This window comes from Biomphalaria glabrata, chromosome 10 (genome assembly GCF_947242115.1).
Source record: "Biomphalaria glabrata chromosome 10, xgBioGlab47.1, whole genome shotgun sequence".
NCBI lineage: Eukaryota > Metazoa > Mollusca > Gastropoda > Planorbidae > Biomphalaria > Biomphalaria glabrata.
In genome coordinates, this window is record NC_074720.1 from 27,194,323 (window position 1) to 27,214,654 (window position 20,332).

The window sequence follows — 20,332 nt, forward strand, 5'->3', positions numbered from 1 at the left end:
TAAACTAATAAAAAAAAACTAATTTTATATTTCCAACTTAACTAATGTGTTTAAACCAGAAAATATGTAGGATTGGATTGGATTTAACGGATATTATTTAATTACAGTGAAAGCTAACATTTTCACGCTTTAGAATGATGCCTGTATGACAGATAACACAACCCCCCCACAAAAAGAAGATGCCCTACTTTTGCCAGATACCAAGTAACCCTAGACAAGTCAATGTGCAGGCAATGTTTCAAAGAAGCATGAACAATTGCAGACTTACTGCATTTACTTAAACTTTCAGTGGCGGTCACAATAAATGTTTCAAAATAAAATGCTTAGTATAACCAAATAAAAATCTCATTTAATATTTTAAAAGTACAAAAACAAAAATTTAATTTACCTGGAACTTTAAATAAATGTAATTGATATGACAAGGTTAGACAACACTAGTTTAAATTGTAACTTGCATGATCGTAGAAATAAAAAAAAAATAAATTCCCCCATACTTGAAAATATTAATATAAAGGGAGCAGCAGTGGGTTGAATAAACAAACAACCAACCAACTGCAAAGCAATCTCAAGGAATGGACAGATTCTACTCTAGATGAAAGGTCTCATAAATGTAGTAGAGAATAGGTTCCTATGACCAGTGGTGTAATCTGATGGTAAATGAAATTTGATGTAGGCCTATCCACAACATAATGTTAGTTGTTTGGTGTAATGCACAAATTGTAAGACTAATTTCCATACCGACAATAAAGATTATTATTATTAAAATCACCTTGTTTTACTTAACTGGCATCCTTCCTAAACTTAAAACAATCAAGGATGATTTCAATATATTCTAATTTGAACGTCTTGTGACTAATGAAGCCAATGTAAAAATAATAAATAGTGGAATGTCAACAGCAGGATAATGGCTTGACACAATGCCGTGGATGAAGAAACAAATCTAGCAAAAGTATGTTGTAATATTGTTTTAATTTTATGAATCACACAAACTCTGTTCTAATGGTCTGAATAAGCAGTCAACAAAAAGTAAAACTGAGTATTTTCAAAAGCAATCCCCACACAAGTTTCTAGAAGTAAGCAGGCAAAATACATTATAAATAATTACATGAAAAACAACAGTCCTGTAAATTTGTTCAAGTTGAAGGTTAAGAAGCTAGTGGTATATATTAGCAATGAAACTGAGAACTGACAAGTAAAATCTAGTCAGTAGATAATTTAAACAATACTATTGCACACATCTTCAATTTTAGAAACTTACATTGTAAAACTGAACAAATTAAACATAGATTTTACCCAAAAGTTTAAAAGAAACTTTTATCTTCTTAAGGTTTATACATTTTTTTTTTAATATCTTATGGAGTGTTTCTCAACATTGAATCTGAAGGCTACCTTTTGAATGAGTTTTAAAGTCTTGTGTAGTCCTTTTGTTCATCCCAATTTACATATATAAACATTTACAAAGTTGATTAGTTATCTCTCACTAAAATTATTTTAAAAACCCCATCAATTATCTCCAGGTGCTATCCCAGGTTTGAAACATGGATCTAAATGGTAAAATCTATTATCTGGGTAATTCTAAGGAGAAAAACTCTTTCTTTCTTCTGTAATATTCTGTCAGTCTGGTGCTGGCATACCTGGAGAGAAGAAGTGAAAACCAAAATAGATTTCCAAAGTCATAGGTTTAAAATTTGAGAATTTTACTAAAGTGTTGTATTATTACAGATTTGCCTACCGTTACGCAAAATGTGTATTCGTTACGCAAAATGTGTATTCGTTACGCAAAATCTCCCAAAATGACTGTCAGTACGAAAATACGTATTTAACCCGTCGCGTTACGCATTTCGTATATTTTCCCCCCCTCTCTTGACTAGCTTACGAGCGGTCACGCTAAGTCGTCCTGTTTGGGGGAGGGGGGGGGGGGTGGAACAGAAAAGGTGGGGGAACACATTGTGTCCAGATCTATACGTTGATTGGTTCTTAATAGCAATTAGATTTTGATTGTTTCTTAATAGCAATTAGATTTTGATTGGTTCTTAATAGCAATTAGATTTTGATTGGTTCTTAATAGCAATTAGATTTAATCTAGAAATGAAGAACGCGAGAGTGAGGGAGTGACGGGTTGGTACCATCATTTAGCTGATACACCAACGTAACTTTTGTTTTTGTAAGTTCATTAGTAGAAATTAATTATGTTGAATCCCTGATTCCCGTATTCATTTGTATAGAAAAAAATATTGAAGTGCTATCGATTCAAAACACATTGAGTAACATTGTAGATATCTAGTCTAGATCTGGATTCTAGATCTAGAATCTAGATAACTTGTTATACAGGAATAGATCTAGCTAGAGTCTAGCTAGTCATTACGTTATGATTCTCTACATTACTCTACAATCTAGATCCAATGTAGTTATAGTATGATTTAGAATTTAGATTGACTAGATCGAGATCAATAACATCTACTACCATCTAGTCTAGATTCTTAGTCTTAGTATAGAATAGATCAAGGATGAAGGTAGGCCTACAAAAGTTTGGAGTAGACCTACTAGATATCATCTCTATTGTGGTATTGATCTAGATTTAGATTGTAGATCTAATAATGACATCTAGATCTAATATTATATATATATATATATAAATATATATATATATGACAAAATAGTGGATCGCGTAAGTGTTACACATTCTGGTGCCAAAATACGCAGTTTGACCATCAGCGTTACACATTTGGACTTTTTTTTTTTGGTAGGCAGGTCTGTTATAAGTATATTGGTATTTAGCTTTTACATATAATGAGTTCTTCATAGAAAAATATAAATAGGCTTGTGTTTTGTTAAAAAAATAATGAGCAAGTGAAATTTGCATAAAGTTGCATTGACAATTTAAGGGTTTAGTATTTTGTTAGAAAAGTAATAGGCAAATCAAGAGTTTTAAGATTCCATGGACGATTCAGCAACAAAGAAACACAAAAATGTTAAGCTACACTTACTGAACATAGTTAAAATTGATCAAAGAGTATTTGCCTTGAATAAGAGCCCAAATAGTCCAGAAAAAATGTGCAGCCTGAAAAAAAAGGGGAAAAATTTTTGAGCGAAATGTTTTTGTTTGGCATTCACAAACTTATTTATATTTTTTAAAAAAGTTTAGTTGTGATGTCATTGGACACTCCACCTTACACATGGTAGTGATTTAAAATAAAAAGACTAAAAATGAATTCCTGTTTGCCACCCTGGAAACTTCAATCACTTTGCAGTTACCATGGCTCATTTAATGTATAAATCATTTACAGGCATATCTCACCACAAAAAAAAAAATTTATGCTAACTTTAACAAATATCATTATCTACAATTTTCAATTTTAGTTTATGTGATAAAAACTCCTCACAATAATATAACCTACATAAAGCCACTATCTTAATTTTTCCATAAAAATAAACAATTTTAATTATTTTTTTTACCAAAACACTTACAAACAAAGGTTATACAACCATTTCATATTTCTTCACTTACAAACTACAGTTAAACAATTATCTGGCAACCATTTCATATTTCTTCACTTACAAACTACAGTTAAACAATTATCTGGCAACCATTTCAGATTTCTTCACTTACAAACTACAGTTAAACAATTATCAGGCAACCATTTCAGATTTCTTCACTTACAAACTACAGTTAAATAATTATCAGGCAACCATTTCAGATTTCTTCACTTACAAACTACAGTTAAATAAATATCAGGCAACCATTTCAGATTTCTTCACTTACAAACTACAGTTAAATAAATATCAGGCAACCATTTCAGATTTCTTCACTTACAAACTACAGTTAAATAAATATCAGGCAACCATTTCAGATTTCTTCACTTACAAACTACAGTTAAACAATTATCTGGCAACCATTTCATATTTCTTACACATTTTTCAAAATAAAAAAAAAGACTTACACAGGCACATTTGTTTGTCTGTACATAAAGACGTTCCACATCTTCATCCGTTACTGCTGGACTTCCCTCTGCCTCATATTTATATTCCAGGTAATACTTTAGCCATCGCAATTGTTCATCTCTTTCTGGATACAGGTCATAGTTGACATTATCTATCCCTGAGAAATGATCAGTAGAGATGTATATGTCAGTGACACATGCTATAGCAACACTACTAGACTGAGTTATGAATTAAGAAGAAAGTTACCTGCAAACTCTGCAAAGTGGTTTCCAATATCAAAGGCTTCATAGTTGTAAAAGGCATATTCGTAGTCAATAAGATTCACTTTTTCTAAACAAAAAAATAGATAATAAATTAAATCTCTTGTAAAAGGCATATTCGTAGTCAATAAGATTCACTTTTTCTAAACAAAAAATAGATTATAAATTAAATCTCTGCTCTTATCCAAAAATGTTTATCATTATAGAATGGAAGGTTTAAATGAAGAGCAGGTTCAAAAAATCAATTGAATGGTTAAGGTAGATTTGAAACAACACAAAAAGCAACATTATATTGATAAACAGATTGAAGTTTATTGAGATCTATTCCTAAATGGAATGGAGGAATGGAGAAAGATGGTTGACAAATTTTGTATGGTGCCCTACATTCCAACAGACTAAGGTATAGGTGAATGTGTGCTTCCTAAAGAAGAAACCATAACCCTCTTGGCTACCTAATATTTCAAAACATAAAGTAGGTTAGGAATTTTTAATAGGGATTTGACCTGAGAGATGTTATCTTTGCAGAGCAGTGAAAGGCAGCAAGAAAACTTTCTCCACGTCCACAAAAGAAATAGGGCCAGAGCACAGTAGAGCTATATAAGCTTAAGCATGACAACAAAGGGGATTCAACAAAAAAAAGTTGTGTGTCATACTTAAGTGACAGTGGATACCAGTTGGGGAAAGGCTTCATACATTGGTGGAGACCAATCTCTATGGAGACTATTGCCACCATGTGCCGAACAGCGTGTCAGGATCTAAGTCCAAGTTAAGTAGCTCATAAATATTGACCACAAAAATGGATGACATCTACATTCCCTTTCTTATTGCCCCAGATGTCTTAATATGTGAATAGTTTTAGTAAATCTAATGAACCAGCTGAATAGATTTAATTAGTACAAAAATGTTTGTTACTTGTGATTCAAACTTTACCTACCTTCTTGTTCATTATAAATGATATTCTTTAGAAGAGTGTCATTGTGACTGAACACAACATCCATATTTAAACCTTCCAATGTTCTTACTATTTCATCAAGCTCATTCTTCAACTCTGCTTTAGGTGGAATCTCTTTCTCAAAGCTGAAACCAAAAGCTAATATTAAATAGGTGAGACAAAGTTTGGAAATCAATAACCAATAAATCTAGTCGACTAATCATTTGGAAAAAAAATCCAAAACATCAAGCCATGCATGTGATGATTTCACTGACAGTCCAAGACTGAACCTTAATTGAAGTATATTAAACTTACATTTTAGAGTTTGAATACAAGTTTTCTAGAATCAAAGCATCTTTGAAATGGTTAATACTAATCTTTAATTCAGTATTAGGTCAAAGTGTATGGAGTACTAGGTGAGAACAGTTTTAATGAGAAACATCACAGAAAAACAAACAAACAATTAAGGTAATATAGTCAGTGACTAAAGAAAAAATCAATTTTAAAGAAATAAAACATTTATAGCAAGTAGTAAAAGACTTTTAAGTACTCATTCTTATGATTAATAATGCATACATGTTACACTCATAAATTCAGCATTTGGTACCAAAGTTTTAATTAGAGAAACAAAGTATTAAACATTGGACTGTCCTGATCTGAACCACGTGCCCTCCTGCTCAAAAACTGACTAGCAGCAAAAGAGGACCAGGCAAACAAAAATACACATTCCTCGCCCCACCCCCCACCCCCTCACAAACACCAAATAAATTTTTGTTTTGTTTTCTGGCATTCACCAGTTCTAGTAACTCAGAGGTCAATGGTGACATGATCCACCCAGATTAACTTTCTTGGCAGCAGGCAATGTTTCAATTCTTGAACACTATTTGTGATGACAATCCAAAGCACATACCACAATAGCAGGCAGCCATACACTTTTGAAAGACTTTGAGAACAATAGAAAAGAAAGTGCAATTAGATTTTAACATTTTCAGTTTGTGAGATTTGAAAGGTAAAACAAAAACACTACAGCAGCTTTTCCCAACAGGGTTGGAACAAATATAAAAATCTTCTGACACATTCTTTTCGCTCTACTAAAATCCAATCTAAAATCGTTCCCAAATTTTAATAATTTATTTTGTAAAAAGAAATAAATGTTCTTATTTTTATAACAAATGAACAAACTTACACAAGCTGTTTCAGTGGATCCTCATAGTGTGAAGGTAAAGCATCTAACCAAGATAAAACTCTTTCCTTGTACTCTGACTTGAGAGGCACTTGTGATGGTCCCTTGATTTTGTGTATTTTGACCAATTCTTTAGCTATCAATCTTAATTTTAACAAGTAACATAAAAAAAGTTTAAAAAAAAAAAAAAAGACAATCCCTCCTTTATGAAGCTAATGACTTTTTCTAAGAGTGATTACCTTGCTCTTAATAACTAATTAAGAATAGATTTTAAAAAATCTACCCCCCCCCCCCCCCCGGAACAAAAATCCTACTCAAGTATGTAAAATTCTATTTTGGAGATACAAATCCAGACATGGCAACATTAAAAGACTGTCTAGAATACTGGATCTAGATATAAGATATAAAAGATTCTAGTTTGGTGATATATATATATATACAGTGCTTTTTTTGTAAAAAAAAAAATAGGTGCCGGTACTCAGTAGTTGATTGCCTAACTTTTAACTACTAAAAATTAAAAATATGTTAAAATACAACAAAAGTAATAATTTTTTCAAAAAGGTGCCAGTATGCCGAACCAGTGCGTACCATCACAAAAAAAGCCCTGTATGTATATACATATATGGAATACTGTCAGAAGAGTTATAGTTATAGAAGATCTTGTTTGGTGATAGGCCTATAGATTCAGACTTAGAATATAGTACACAAAATGTACCTGAACATCTATTTATTTATTTAACTCTTAAATGAATACATGTAGGAATACCCGGTGATGTATATTTGTTCTAGATGAAGACCTACAGATCAAATTTAATATTAAAAAATAATATTTTGACAAATTTTAACAGTCAAATCAGAGTTTCCCTGTGTGGCTAATTAGCTAGTAATTTTTTTCCCAAACTGTCAAATGTTTAGGAAAATTTCAGAGCCCTTTTTGAAATCCGTGTCTACCCACCCCCCTTAACCCATGAAGAGTTTACAGCCTGATACAGGGAGTTGTACAAATGTCACAAAAACATGAATGTGTGACTGTCATTCAAGCACAATAAAAAACAAAAATGAGAAGCAATTAACATAGTAGTGCATTCCTCATACAGCATCCATACTTTGAATCTGAGAAGCCTGTCAACTCTAGCTTACATAAAACACTTTATCGAACTTTGAAACTTGACCACTAGTTTGAAGCTTGGGATACTATAATAGTCCAGTTCACACCTGCTAAAAAGATGCATTCAATTTTAAGTCACTACTTCTAAGCTATGCTACTATAATACCTTTGAATTTTGGGCTCCCGCACTGTCTCCACATCTAAAGGTACTCCAGGGAAGAAACCATAAGCCATGCCATTATTGAAAGTACAATACAATGGAGGAGCACATCCAGCAGCACTCAACAAGCCAAAAGCTTCAAGCTCCTCTTCCCTGTTGATAACAATTTCAGAGCCGCTTCCATTGATACGTACCAATACCACATCATTCCTGTCATCCTCTAGATAGCAGCCAATTAGCTTGTTTGATAAGCCATCAGTAAAGACCTGCAATTATGTTTAGACAATACAAATTAGTATGTTAAAGAGCCATTCCTACAATAATTCATAATAAATGGTAAACTTGATGAAGGAGTAACACTTCTGTGTAGCCAATGCAAATGCTGCTTTCATCTGACTTCATGAAAAGGAATGGACCAAAGACGTCTGAACAACCTAAAGTGCAATAAATAGTCATGTGCTTTATAAGCTGTCATTCAGATGAACTCTTCAACTTAGAACAATAAATACAAAGATGCACTCAAGATTTCCCAATACAATCAATATTTGACTGAAAAATAAAGAACTGAAAATTTTTTTTTTCAGCAAACCATAAGGCAAAGAGTAAAGGAGAGGGGGTGAACCCAGACCTATAGCATTTACTAGTGTTGACTATATCCCAAGACTAGCTAGCCATCAGAATCTACAAGTAAGATCAATCAAATTATGGAATGACTTAACTCATCTGTTTTCATTTCCTGGTGGTTGACAAACAAAGAAATCAAACACATTTATTCCCAAATCCTTAAGTTCCTGTGCACCTTTGCATTAAGTGCTCAACTTTATAATCATAAAACTTGTAGAAATCATTATTGATTAGAAAAGTTGTTGCTTTTTAATGGAAGCTGAAGTTACTCTTCCATATGATCATCATCAAACTCCACTTGAGTAAGTGACTGAAGGCTAAAATCCTCTCTTGCAAAAAAACTTGCTTTTGTGTTTTTACAATGCAAATATCACAATAGCACCCTACAGAACTTATAGCTTCTCAGACCTGTACAGATAGCATTTAGCAAGTCTGGGGCAGTCAAAAAGAATATAAGACATGGTTTCCTCTTCCTCCTTGCAGTGAGGCATTGTGAATCAAAGCCTGCATGAGATATAAACAAACGGGACAGTGGCCCATCTTGCACTGTGCTGTAGAAGTCTGGGCAGCCTACTGAATGGACTCTGTTGTGACGTTTTGGGACTTGTCCCAGCACTAAAAAACATTTTTTACATGTTTGGTACTGTTGCCAGTGCATGACAGAAACTCACATGCAGCTCTACGTTTAAACATGGATGAGCCAAGGCGTAGACAAAATTTTTATTTCTATAAACTTGATTGTATGGTTATGCTTGCTCTGGATGTGTAAAATATGTAGGTTACAGCTGGGGCTGCATAGCCACAGGAAATACTGCACTCCTTTAATCTTCGGACTCGAAGACTTGTAAGCCTTATTATTATTACTTGATTGTATTGACTTTCTTCCATACCTGGGTATCAAGCTTTTCTCATCATTTTTGTATTTAATTGGCCACAGATAATTTTTTTATAATACCAACTTTTTCCACAACAGCAGCAGATCTTAGAGTCTATTCGATCAGGAAGCTATTTCTACTATGAGGTTGATTTTATTTACAAATTTAAGATGGAATATTGACAATGCAGTTCTGTTTTTTTTTTAAATCTCTTCAGCACATATACTCAGATATACTTTGGAAATATATTTAATAAAGCTGAGAAAATACATTCTTGTGACAGTTTAGGTTACCTAAAAAATTTTAGTTTAATTTTTTTTAAAGTTGAGGGACTGCTGCATGAATTCTCCACAATGCCTTCTAATCACTGGATACTTTTTTGGATACATTTTAAGTTGTTTATTGATTGCTTTAGTCTCTACAGGTACTGAGAGAGTTTTCATTTAGCACTGTTTTTATCTTAATTGTTTTTTTGTTTTTTAGGGAGAATTTGAATCTTTTTTTATGAACCAATTGAGTATTTGTAGAATATTGCTACAAAGCCTAATTTTGACCTATACCTAGAATCTATCTATCTAAATCAAGATTTTTATTTTAAGGCTTAGAACTAAGAGGTAAAAAAAAAAAAGTAAAGTTCCCCTTTCAGACCTTGTGGTCTATAGGGCAGATGATGTAAAGGTCATCTGATTCTGTGGCCTACAGTTAACGAGGGTGTCATGTCATGTGGCCAGCACAACGACCAACCGCGTTTACTTTTCCCCAACTAATGTCAGGTACCCATTAGAGCTGGGTGGACTCAGAGGCGCCTAAGGATTCCGAATCCCAGTCTTCACCAGGATTCGAACCCGGGACCCCCGGTTCACAAGCCAAGCGCTTTACCGCTCAGCCAGAACTAAGAGGTAGTTAGTAAATTATAGATTCAAATTTAGCCAAGTTTAGATGTTTTAGTGAACAATATTTTTTATTTATTGATCTTCATCAAGATTAAAATATATATAAATAGGTTATAGATTCTAGATATCTATATAAATCTATGTCTCATTTATTCTATATTCTAGATCTATAGCAGATTTAGACAATAGAACTAGAACTATATTAAAAAATCTTACTTTAAAACAAATCTTGTCAGCATCCCAGTTTGGTCGAATATCCTTCAAAATTTTTTTAGAATCATTTTCAAAACTCAACTCACTTGCTGAAATTTCTAGCTTTCTTATTCCACTAGAAAACATAGTCGCAAGTGTTGTAAGTACTGTTAATGTATTCATAGAACAACACATATGTATATATTTGAGTTGTATATATATAGATCTAAGGTATATAGATAGCTAGAATATAGATCTACTAGATCTAGATTTATAAGTAAAGTATATGTGTATTGCATTGGTTTTAAGTACCATGGAAATAAAAGATTAGATTGTCAGTAGCTAAGTCTACATTCTTTCTAGTTAACATATATATCTAATAATATTAAACAATTATAGAACACAGAATTACAGAACATCTTGATCTAGTTATAATTATTTATCTTATTTGTTCTAGACCAGTGTTTCTCAAACTTTTGACATATTTGTACCCCTTCAATAATTTCCATAACTCATAGTAGGCCTACCCCTCGCCCGGAAAACAAAAAGGATAATAATAAATAAATTAAAAGTAAAGAGAACAAAAAAATAAAGTTGATCATAATAAAATATTTATAAAATTTATATTATTAATATAAATGTACTTTCATCTATGAGACAGGTCATTATAACTTGGTTCAGTGATTGTTAATTTTAATATAATAAATATTTATATGATGTGATTCTATGTTTAATATTGTTCCTTTTTTTTCCTAGTTAATGTTTACAAATGCTGAAAATGTTTGAAAGGGCAAGATGTATTTCAGAGTATCAGCATCAATTTTAGTAGCAGAACTTGTTATAAAATCTCATAGAGAGAGGGAAATGACTTCTCCATTACCAACTTACTTTTCCCATAAATTTAGTTTTGCAATGGAAGCATTTTCTTTATCTTGATATGAAACAAATTTCTTTGCCTTGTTAAGATAAAGTGAAGGAATTTAAAACAGTATTATTATATGCTAAATAAATGTTACAAAGCCATTTCCAACCATGCAAACTATTTCTGAGCTCAAATCAATCATTAAGAAAACAATGCAGCTATTGCATGAGAAGATAACCAGTGAACATCAGTATGAAAAAAAAGCTGGGTATGACTACTTCCCATGTCTTCACATACTTGCAAGAAAGTTGTGCATATTATGATAAAAAAAAAACAACTGCATATTTCATGAGTTGCAGCTTGTACCCCCTTCAAACTCTTCCCCATTTAGGGAAACACTGTTCTAGATTAAGTAGAGCCTCTAGGCTAGAGTAGCCTAGAGTAGAAGGTAGTCACTAAGTCAGTCACTGTCACTGACTGTCAGTAGTGCTAGACTTTAGACTACTTAACTTAAGTTTAAGATTTCATTTGGCTAAATTTTAGTTACAAACACAACAGTCAACATTTGTTGTTAAAATTAGAAATCCAGACCAGAGTCTAGTCAAAGTCTATCCCTTGTTTGAAAGTAAAATAAATATCAGGACATAATCATGCATTTCTTGTGAAATTTTCATAATTATCTTATAAACTTATAAACATAAATAATAAATTAGTTATCAATAAATTCAGTTTAAAGAGCTCTATATAACTATATCAGTTTCATTACAATATATTGAGTTTGAAATTTTTATCAAAGTACCTATCTAGACTAATCTTAGACTTAGACTCTTAGACTTAGTGACACTTAGTCTTAGAGTCTCTAGACTCACAACTAGACTCTAGAGTCTTAGTCTAGATAGAGCAGTGTTTCTCAAACTGTGTGCCGCGGCACACTAGTGTGCCGTCGAAGATTTGCTGGTGTGCCGCGGGAGTTTTCAGAACACCACCCGTGTAACGTTACACAGGTCTGCCTACTATTAAATTTTTATTTTACGTTGCGATGATATCCACATTTCGAACGATCAGCAATGGCAGTGGATCGCTCCATATTGACGGAAAGGGGTGTTAGCCATTCAGGTTATGGAATTGTCCACTATACATAATATATTATTATAATGACTCAAATGTTGGCCTCCTTAGCAGACGCACAGCACTGACAGCAGTTCTTGAATTGGTAACGACAATAATAAGCGATGTGTTTCATGTAAATTTGTTTAGGTGTATGCTAATAATAACAAATATGCATTATTCATTGTTATCCATGGAGAAATACGGTAGCAAGAATGAAACTGCGAAAGTGTTAAATGAAAAGCAATGGACCAAACGAAGGTACAAAGATTAATCGGATATGGTTTCATAAACTTTCATATCTTCTGGACCTGAAGATTCTCCATTACCATTCTGTTTGATCTGCAATGCAACTCTGTCGAATGAGACGCTTGTTCCAAGCAAATTGAAGAGGCACTTGAAAACAAAACATGCAGCAGTAAAAGCGCAACCGAAGGAATACTTTGAAAATATCTGGGTTCAACAAAATAAACAAGCTAAGAAACTTACGAACTACCTAAAGCTGCTAGAAAAGGGATTGATTGCAAGTCTCAGTTATTAGCAAAACGCAAGAAAGCACACACAGAGACTGAATCAGTCATTGCACCAGCTTTAGCAATAGTTGTTGAAACTATCCTTGGACCCGATGCCGCCGAAAAAGTTAAAAAAGTTCCTTTGTTAAATGATACTATCTCGCGCAGACTTATCGTCAGATTTACAAGATCAAATCTGCGAACACTTCGACGTGACTGACGATGAAGTGTCTCTGCTGTGGTCTTTTCAAGTTGATGAATCCACTGACGTTAGCGGCAAGGCCCAGCTGCTAGCTTTTATTCGGTTCACAAAGGAAGAAAAATGTGTCAACGAATTCTTATTTTGAAAAGACTTACCAACTACGACCAAAGGCGAGGATATTTTCAAAGTGGTGAACGAAAACATTTTGCTATTCAATCTACAGTGGAGAAAAACTGTGTCAGTGTCCTTCCATGCAGGGAAATAGAAAGGGATTCGTCACTTTTGTGCGTCAAGAAAATCCAAATGAATTAGTTGTTCACTGCATGATCCACAGAGAAGCTCTTGCCTTCAAATCTTTGCCGAAAGATGTGATGTCTGTTCTGGATCAAGTGATTGAAGTTGTAAACTCAGAGCTTTGTGGATTCAGACTACAAATGTCTCCTGTAACACACCAACATTCGTTGACTCTCCAGGGTAAAAGTGTTAAAGCGTCCAACTCAAGGCTGAGATAATTTTATTCTTGCAGGCTGAAAAAAAAAAGACTTTGTAAATTCTATTCATGACGAGATCTGGTGGGTTAAGGTGACACTTCTCTCTGATTTATTTGACAAATTAAATTCATTGAATTTTAGTCTTCAAGGACCATCGGAAACCATCATCACTGCATCCTCAAAACTGAAGTCATTTGGTGAAAAAAATGTCTTTGTGGCAAAGTAAGATCTTGAAAGGTGTCTTCGCTTCTCCTACTTACAATGAATGTGCTTCAACTAAATAAATTATCCTAGAAATGCTGTACACTTTGACACACCTGCAGTCAGAATTGCAGCATTACTTACCAACAGTTTGAAGTAATGAATATGGATGGGTCAGCTATACATTTGGAAACAATGAAGCTACAAATCTTACAACTGAAGAAGAAGAGCAACTCATTGATTTTAAAAAACGATGCAGTTCTTAAGTCAAGTTTTGCCGAGAAAAGCCTGGATGTGTTTTGGATTTCAATTTAACAAGTTATATCCTGCAATCAGTTTAAAAGCAATCAAAATAATTCTTCCATTTGCATCTTCATGGTTTTGTGAGTTTGGATTTTCAGCACTGACTGAAATCAAGTCTACGAAGAGAGAGACTTCTTGCAATAGACGATGAAATACGAGTTTGTTTGTCGACTTTGAAGCCTCGATTAGATCGCATTTGCTCTCAAAAACAGGTACACCCTTCACATTAAATGTAATACTTAAAAACAGGTCAAATCTTTTTTTTTTCTTTTTATTATAAAGTAACTATTGCTGCGAAATTTTTGTAGTTTTTTTAGTGTGCCGGCAGACAAAAAAGTTTGAGAAACACTGAGCTAGAGTGACTAGAATAAAAAATTAAAATTCTGTTTAAAATATAATATAGATAATTCTAGATCTAGAAGTTTTACATCTATATAGAATTATAGATCTACTAGTTATAGTAATATTATAATATATATAGAATTATAGATTATACTATTATAACTATACTATTCCTGATATTACCCTAGATTGGCCTAGCCTAGATCTAGATCTATATAGACGATAGTTATAATATTAATAGTGTTGTCATTTGACTGCTGTTAACTCTCCCACTTAAGAAAAAAAAAAAAGACAGATCCACAAACCTATATAATTTCTATGTCTAAATCACAATGTATAGGTCTGTGAAACACATGACTAGAGCATTGTTTCTAAAACTTTTACCTTAGCCACCTGGGACTTACAGATATCCATTTCTCACTCTCTCTCTCTACTGGCCCAGATAAGTGATATGATCTTAGCGTATTGGTAATCAGAAAAATTAGCGACAGGGCGTGATTGGATAGCGGAAATTTTTAATAATAATTTTAAATAGCCTACATTCAATAAATACAAATAATGTTTTAATAGATTTGGTTGTAAAAATGAAAACCTTTATATCTTAAAATACTCCACAAATGCCTTAGACAGCGATGAAGCGCGCTGCCATTTTGTTGTCAATGATGTTTTTCAGTGGTGTTGCAACTTGAAATTTTTATTTATTTATTTTTGCCTTTTTCGGCACATTTTTTCTTTTAATGAAAAGCTGCTACAAGCATGTGTTTAAACATAAATTTTATAGTTAGGCCTATATAAAAATAAAGACATAATGTTGATTTCTTAAAATAAAAGACCATAATTTATTTATATTTAAATAAAATATTTTTTGTCGCCATAATCGTTTTAGTACCGCTCTGTTTATAGGGTGCACTTGTTTTTTTGTTTTTTAAAATTAATCTAGATCTAGCCTATATATAGACTTAGACCAATATAATTGAATGTGAATGAGTGTGTTAGTGGAGTGATGAGTAGGCCCAATTCTTGAAGTGTGCTAGTGAGTCATTTATTACGGCATTTCTGTCTGTGGAATTATATATCTCAAGAAATAATGCTTTGTCTTTACAACTTCTTATGTGATAAAGAACTTCTCTTAGACTGGACCCCAGAGGCAGCCTTTGCAGAACGAAAGGCCACGGCCGAGTGTCACACGCGGGGCCGGTAGCCATAAGCATACCGTAACACGTCATGCTAGCGGACTCGTCAAGCCTTATTGTTACAAAACATATTAGGCTACTAGGGGCGGACTGGCTATAGGCTACTGCCATTCTGAAAAATGCCCGATGGTCCGGCACAGAATGGGCCGTAGGGACGTCGCCAAATGGGTCACTTTGTATGACAGTAAGTCCGTAAATGAGTTCATATATGTCTTTTTCCTTTTCATTTTGATAAAAACGTTATCAAAGAAATTGATTAGGACACAATCATAAGCAATGTGTCAGCGACTAGTGTGTTGATGTGTACGACAGAAAGTTAAGTGTTCATGTCGCTCCTTTAGAACGTGTTCTGTTTCACTCTTTTAGTCATTTCAAATCATTTCAAAGTCATGTCATAAAGTTTTCTATTCGGACGTATTAAGATAGCGATTGTACTGTTTATTGAGTTTTTATCTCATATATCTTCTGAGTCTATCTGTATGTACAATATATAACGTCAGCTAATGTATGCGTGAGTTCAGTTTGCTTTTGATGCTTTATCAAATTTTACAAATTATAAAGACAGATACGCAAGATGTGCACCGATAGTAGGCCTAAGTGATGCTAGGGCCGATTTTGTTATCCACTCTGCCCCTATACATAGTAGGCTACCTTAAGTAGGTATTGACATTCAATCTGGTATTTTGAAACCAAAAATGTAATGTTACGAGCTTTTATTGTAAATTGGTTTCATGTAGATGCCGGGTGTAATGATGTATTGGCGGAAGTTAACGTATTTCTACAGTACCTAGAACCCTATAGATGCTTGAACTACTGTTGGGGTGTTATTTAGATAGGAGTATGAACGTGAACATCACCACGAGGCCCAAACGGATACAAGATAATAATTCACTTTATTGCAGAATAGGTCACACTCGATGTTATTCCTTCAAGAGTCTACAAGCAACCAAAACAAATTTCTACATAGTTAATCTCAACCCCACTAGCTGTTACGTCACTAAATGTCGTGTTCAAAGTCTAACTAAGTGCGTCTCTAACTAAACTAAACTAGGCCCTAAGTGCTGAACACTGAAAAGGCTTCCAAAATATTGTATTAACTCCTCGTCTATAAGAACTGTTCAAGCTTCCAAAGCTGACTGACAAGGGAAACTCCTATTGTGATTGCCCCATTCGCCATTCCCTAAAGTTGCCCGTTCTCCTAGAGGACTAAGTCAGGCCTTAGCCTGGGCTTTTTTTCTTCCAACTTTTGGAGTTATTCTTTAAAAGATTCATGTCGCGCATGCATAGGCCTACATCAATGTATGTAAAGTGTAGGCGACCTGCATCTCTGCTGAAATATCATGTCTATAGTGGAATAATACAATATATCTTGTGAACATCGACCCCGTGGCATTCAATGATTATACCTAAGCCAGCCAAGGGGAATGATGATTCTATAACAATGCAGATGCAGGAGCTTCGTCGTTTGTGATTTTATCTTGACACTTTACATAATTCATTTTAAAGCAGTTGCAAAGAGCAGATAGACTGCGATTTAGCAGAATGCTCAGCTCTCGGGTGCGATAGAATATTGCATTAGTATTAATAATCAGTAAAATATTACAACGGATTCTTTTCTGCATCCGTGACATGGTGCTCATTGCTTTAGCTCTTTTTAAAAATGTTTTTATCAATAGCATATCATTGGAGATAATGGAGCTAAATGAACTGAAATAATAAACCATTTTAAGGGATCGGCCATTAACGGGCTCTTTTTTTGGTGGGAAGAGGGGGTAGTTATTTAACTAAATGCACGCAGAAGACAGTCTGTCAACTGTGTCCTGTAAGCCTAGATTCAACAATAAAAGCTGCGCCATCAGCGCAGAGGATTCAAATCTTTTAAACTTTTATTTTCTCTCCTCAATCTGGACACGTTGAAGAATTTTCCTAAGGATCTTGTCTGAAGAAATACACTTTCGTTGATGTCGTAATCATGACGCAGTAGGTAGGAAAAGGTTATACCAAACAGTGTAGGTGCAATTACATAACCCTGTTTAACATCGCTGCTGACGTTAAAGTAGACTCAGACTCAATCAATTAAACTTATTTCGTTTAGGCTACTCATGAAAAAATTCAATAAGATCTGGTGTTTTGGGAGGGCATCCTATTATTTTAAAAAAGGCCACTCAACTGACCACTAGAATAGCTTTTGACAGAATAACAAATAGGATGACGAGCGGCCTGCCTCTCGGAATGTTTCATGCAGAAGTCGTAGAGAAAATATCAAGTCTATACTGTAATTCAACAGCTCGCAGCCCCTAGAGCTGACTCCCTCAGAGGTCTAGAAAAAAAGTTGTAACCCTGATAGAAAGACTACGCCTTTGTAAGTCCAGTAGGGAATCGGCGCTGAAGGCGCCATGATCCCATTGATCGTTAGAAAGGCTTTTATCCAACGAACAGGCTTGGACCCGGCGCTATTCACCTTTTCTGAGGGCCCCCAGCAGTAACGGCCGTGGACCGAGTAAGGCGACCGTACCGCGTACACAGCGCCTCGCTCCTAGGCCCTACTCGCTATAAGTGGTCGAGGGCAGTGCTACCTCATATTCTACACCAGAGTTTTAGCTTATACGGAATCAAGAGATGAACTCAAATTGGTAACAAGGCTGGAAGGGATAGTCTCCCGTAGAGCCTTGGCGAGAAACTATGCTGTTAGGCGTAGTGCCTCATAGCTCCCATACAGGTCAAGTGACTCTGCAGACACATTCCCCCGAAGCTCTCAGAGCTGCGGACACTTGCAAAATATGCGCCACTGTTTCCACTGACTCTACACAGTGTCGGCATCGATACCGTCTCAAGCTCAAAGGAAACGTGTTAATTAAGATCTAGGTTCACAGTCAGCAATAAACAAACAACAACCATTAGTGTCATGGCGGAGAATGATACTTTATTATAGCACCATATCAACATCCCCTTTTCTTAAAAAAAAATAATTAAAAAAATAAAACATTTCGTGGAATAGGCCTATCATAGAAAACAATTTTAAAACAAAACCACAACAACATAAACAACAAAACATAACATGCATATATACGCTTCAATGAATATGAAACATATCACATTTAAAAATCAACATTCAATAGTTCATTAAGAGACATAGTCATTGAATCTTGTCGGTTTCTTCAACTGATCCCTTGGTCTCAGGGAATGATGAGTTGATGAGTGGCGAATGTGTTGATTATGAGTTCTATTGTCCTGTAAGTTGTCATCAGTATCGGGGAATATATCTTCTTCTGTTTCTCTGTTCGAGTTAATATGCACTCTGTTTCTTTGGTACACTGCACCATTGTCACCTCGAATAATGTAAGCTCTCTGATTGACTTGAGACTGGATTCTTCCACGTCTCCATGTAGGGTCATTAGGAGATTGGAAATAGACCATCTGTCCAGTTCTCAACTGACTTAAATTTCTTGACCTCTTATCATAAGATGTTTTTACACTCATCTGACGTTTTTCTTCCCTTCTCATAATGTTCTCTTGGCATGTAGAAATCTTAATGTTACTCCTTTTGTTTGGTATCAGTGTTCGAGTCATCCGACCAAAAACCATCTGAGCTGGGCTTAGATTTGTGTCTTGCCTTGGAGTATTTCTAAATTCCAGAAGAGCTTCATAAGCATCTGACTTTGATTCTCTAGATTTCTTCATTATGTTCTTCAACATTTTAACTGCTGACTCAGCCTTTCCATTGGATTGATGGTGTCCTGGAGAAGATTTCAAATGAGTCACTCCCCATTCCATCATAAATTTGGAAAAATATTCCGATGTAAACTGAGGTCCGCTATCAGATATACAGACTTTGGGCACCCCATATCTTGCAAATAAAACTTTCAGTTTCTTTATAATTGCGTGTGTTGTTGTCAACTGCATGTTTTCTACCTCTATAAAATTTGAATAATAGTCCACTATAGCTTGATATTGTTGGTCACACATTTGGAATAAATCAATTCCAATCTTGTCCCACGGATTAGAACCTATTTCGTGCTGTATTAATTCTTCTCTCTGATTTGCTGGTTTGTTTTTCTGACAAATGTAGCATGAGTTGGCTATTTCCTTTATTCGAGCTGACAATCCAGGCCAGAAAATTGTTTCTCTTGCTCTTCTTTACATTGAATCTACTCCCAGATGTGCTGCATGGAGTTTTTCTTCTATTTCCTTGCGAATAAAAAAGTGATATCGGTATGACTATTTGTTCTCCTTTCAACAAGAGTCCGTCTTCGTATGTTAACATGTCTCTTAGTGAAAAATATTGTTTGAGTTCAGGTAAACTATTATGTTTGTCTGGCCATCCATTTAGGATATACTGAATAAGTGTTTGTATTGTTCTATCTTTCTCTGTCTCGATTCTGACTTTCTCCAGCATTGCATCTGGTATTGCCAGTCCGACTGTATTGACACAAACATCAGGGATATCACTCTTTTCCTCTGATGGGTCTCTACTCAAAGTATCAGCTATAAACAAATTTTTGCCTTTGACATATTGAAACTGGATATCGTAACGATAAAGACGCATCATTAGACTTTGTAGCCTTCTCGGGGCAGAACTGGGTGGTTTTTGAAGGATGTTTTCCAGTGGTTTATGGTCATTCTGAACTATAACTGTCCTGCCATACGTATACTGGTCAAAGCGTTCCAAACCAACAACCACTGCCAACAATTCTTTTTCAATCTGTGCCCATCTCTTCTGAGTATCAGTTAATGATCTAGAAGCATATGCTGTTGGACTGCCATCTTGTAATAATGCTGCTCCCAACCCATTTTGGCTACTATCTGCTTGTAATGTAAGCTCTTTGTTAGGGTCAATATATATCAGTGTGCCATGAGTCGATATTTTCTGTTTTATCTTGATGAAAGCTCGTGTGCATTGATCAGACCAAACAAATGGTGTGTTCTTTCTGATCAACTCTGTAAATCTGTT

At 34.6% G+C, this 20,332-nt stretch overlaps 1 protein-coding gene across 1 annotated transcript; it reads right to left on the reverse strand.

Annotated features, from left to right (window-relative positions):
• Nucleotides 1–545: 545 nt before the first annotated feature.
• On the reverse strand, nucleotides 546–14,485 carry LOC106062835 (ethanolamine kinase 1-like). Its single transcript, XM_056044092.1, has 9 exons — nucleotides 14,372–14,485; nucleotides 10,193–10,335; nucleotides 7,591–7,850; nucleotides 6,320–6,460; nucleotides 5,137–5,279; nucleotides 4,189–4,272; nucleotides 3,942–4,099; nucleotides 2,988–3,061; nucleotides 546–1,634 (listed from the first exon to the last, which is right to left on the reverse strand). Exons 2-9 carry the CDS (start codon nucleotides 10,313–10,315, stop codon nucleotides 1,562–1,564), a joined length of 1,056 nt encoding a protein of 351 aa, XP_055900067.1. The 5' UTR covers nucleotides 10,316–10,335; nucleotides 14,372–14,485; the 3' UTR covers nucleotides 546–1,561.
• Between the last annotated feature and the right edge of the window lie 5,847 nt (nucleotides 14,486–20,332).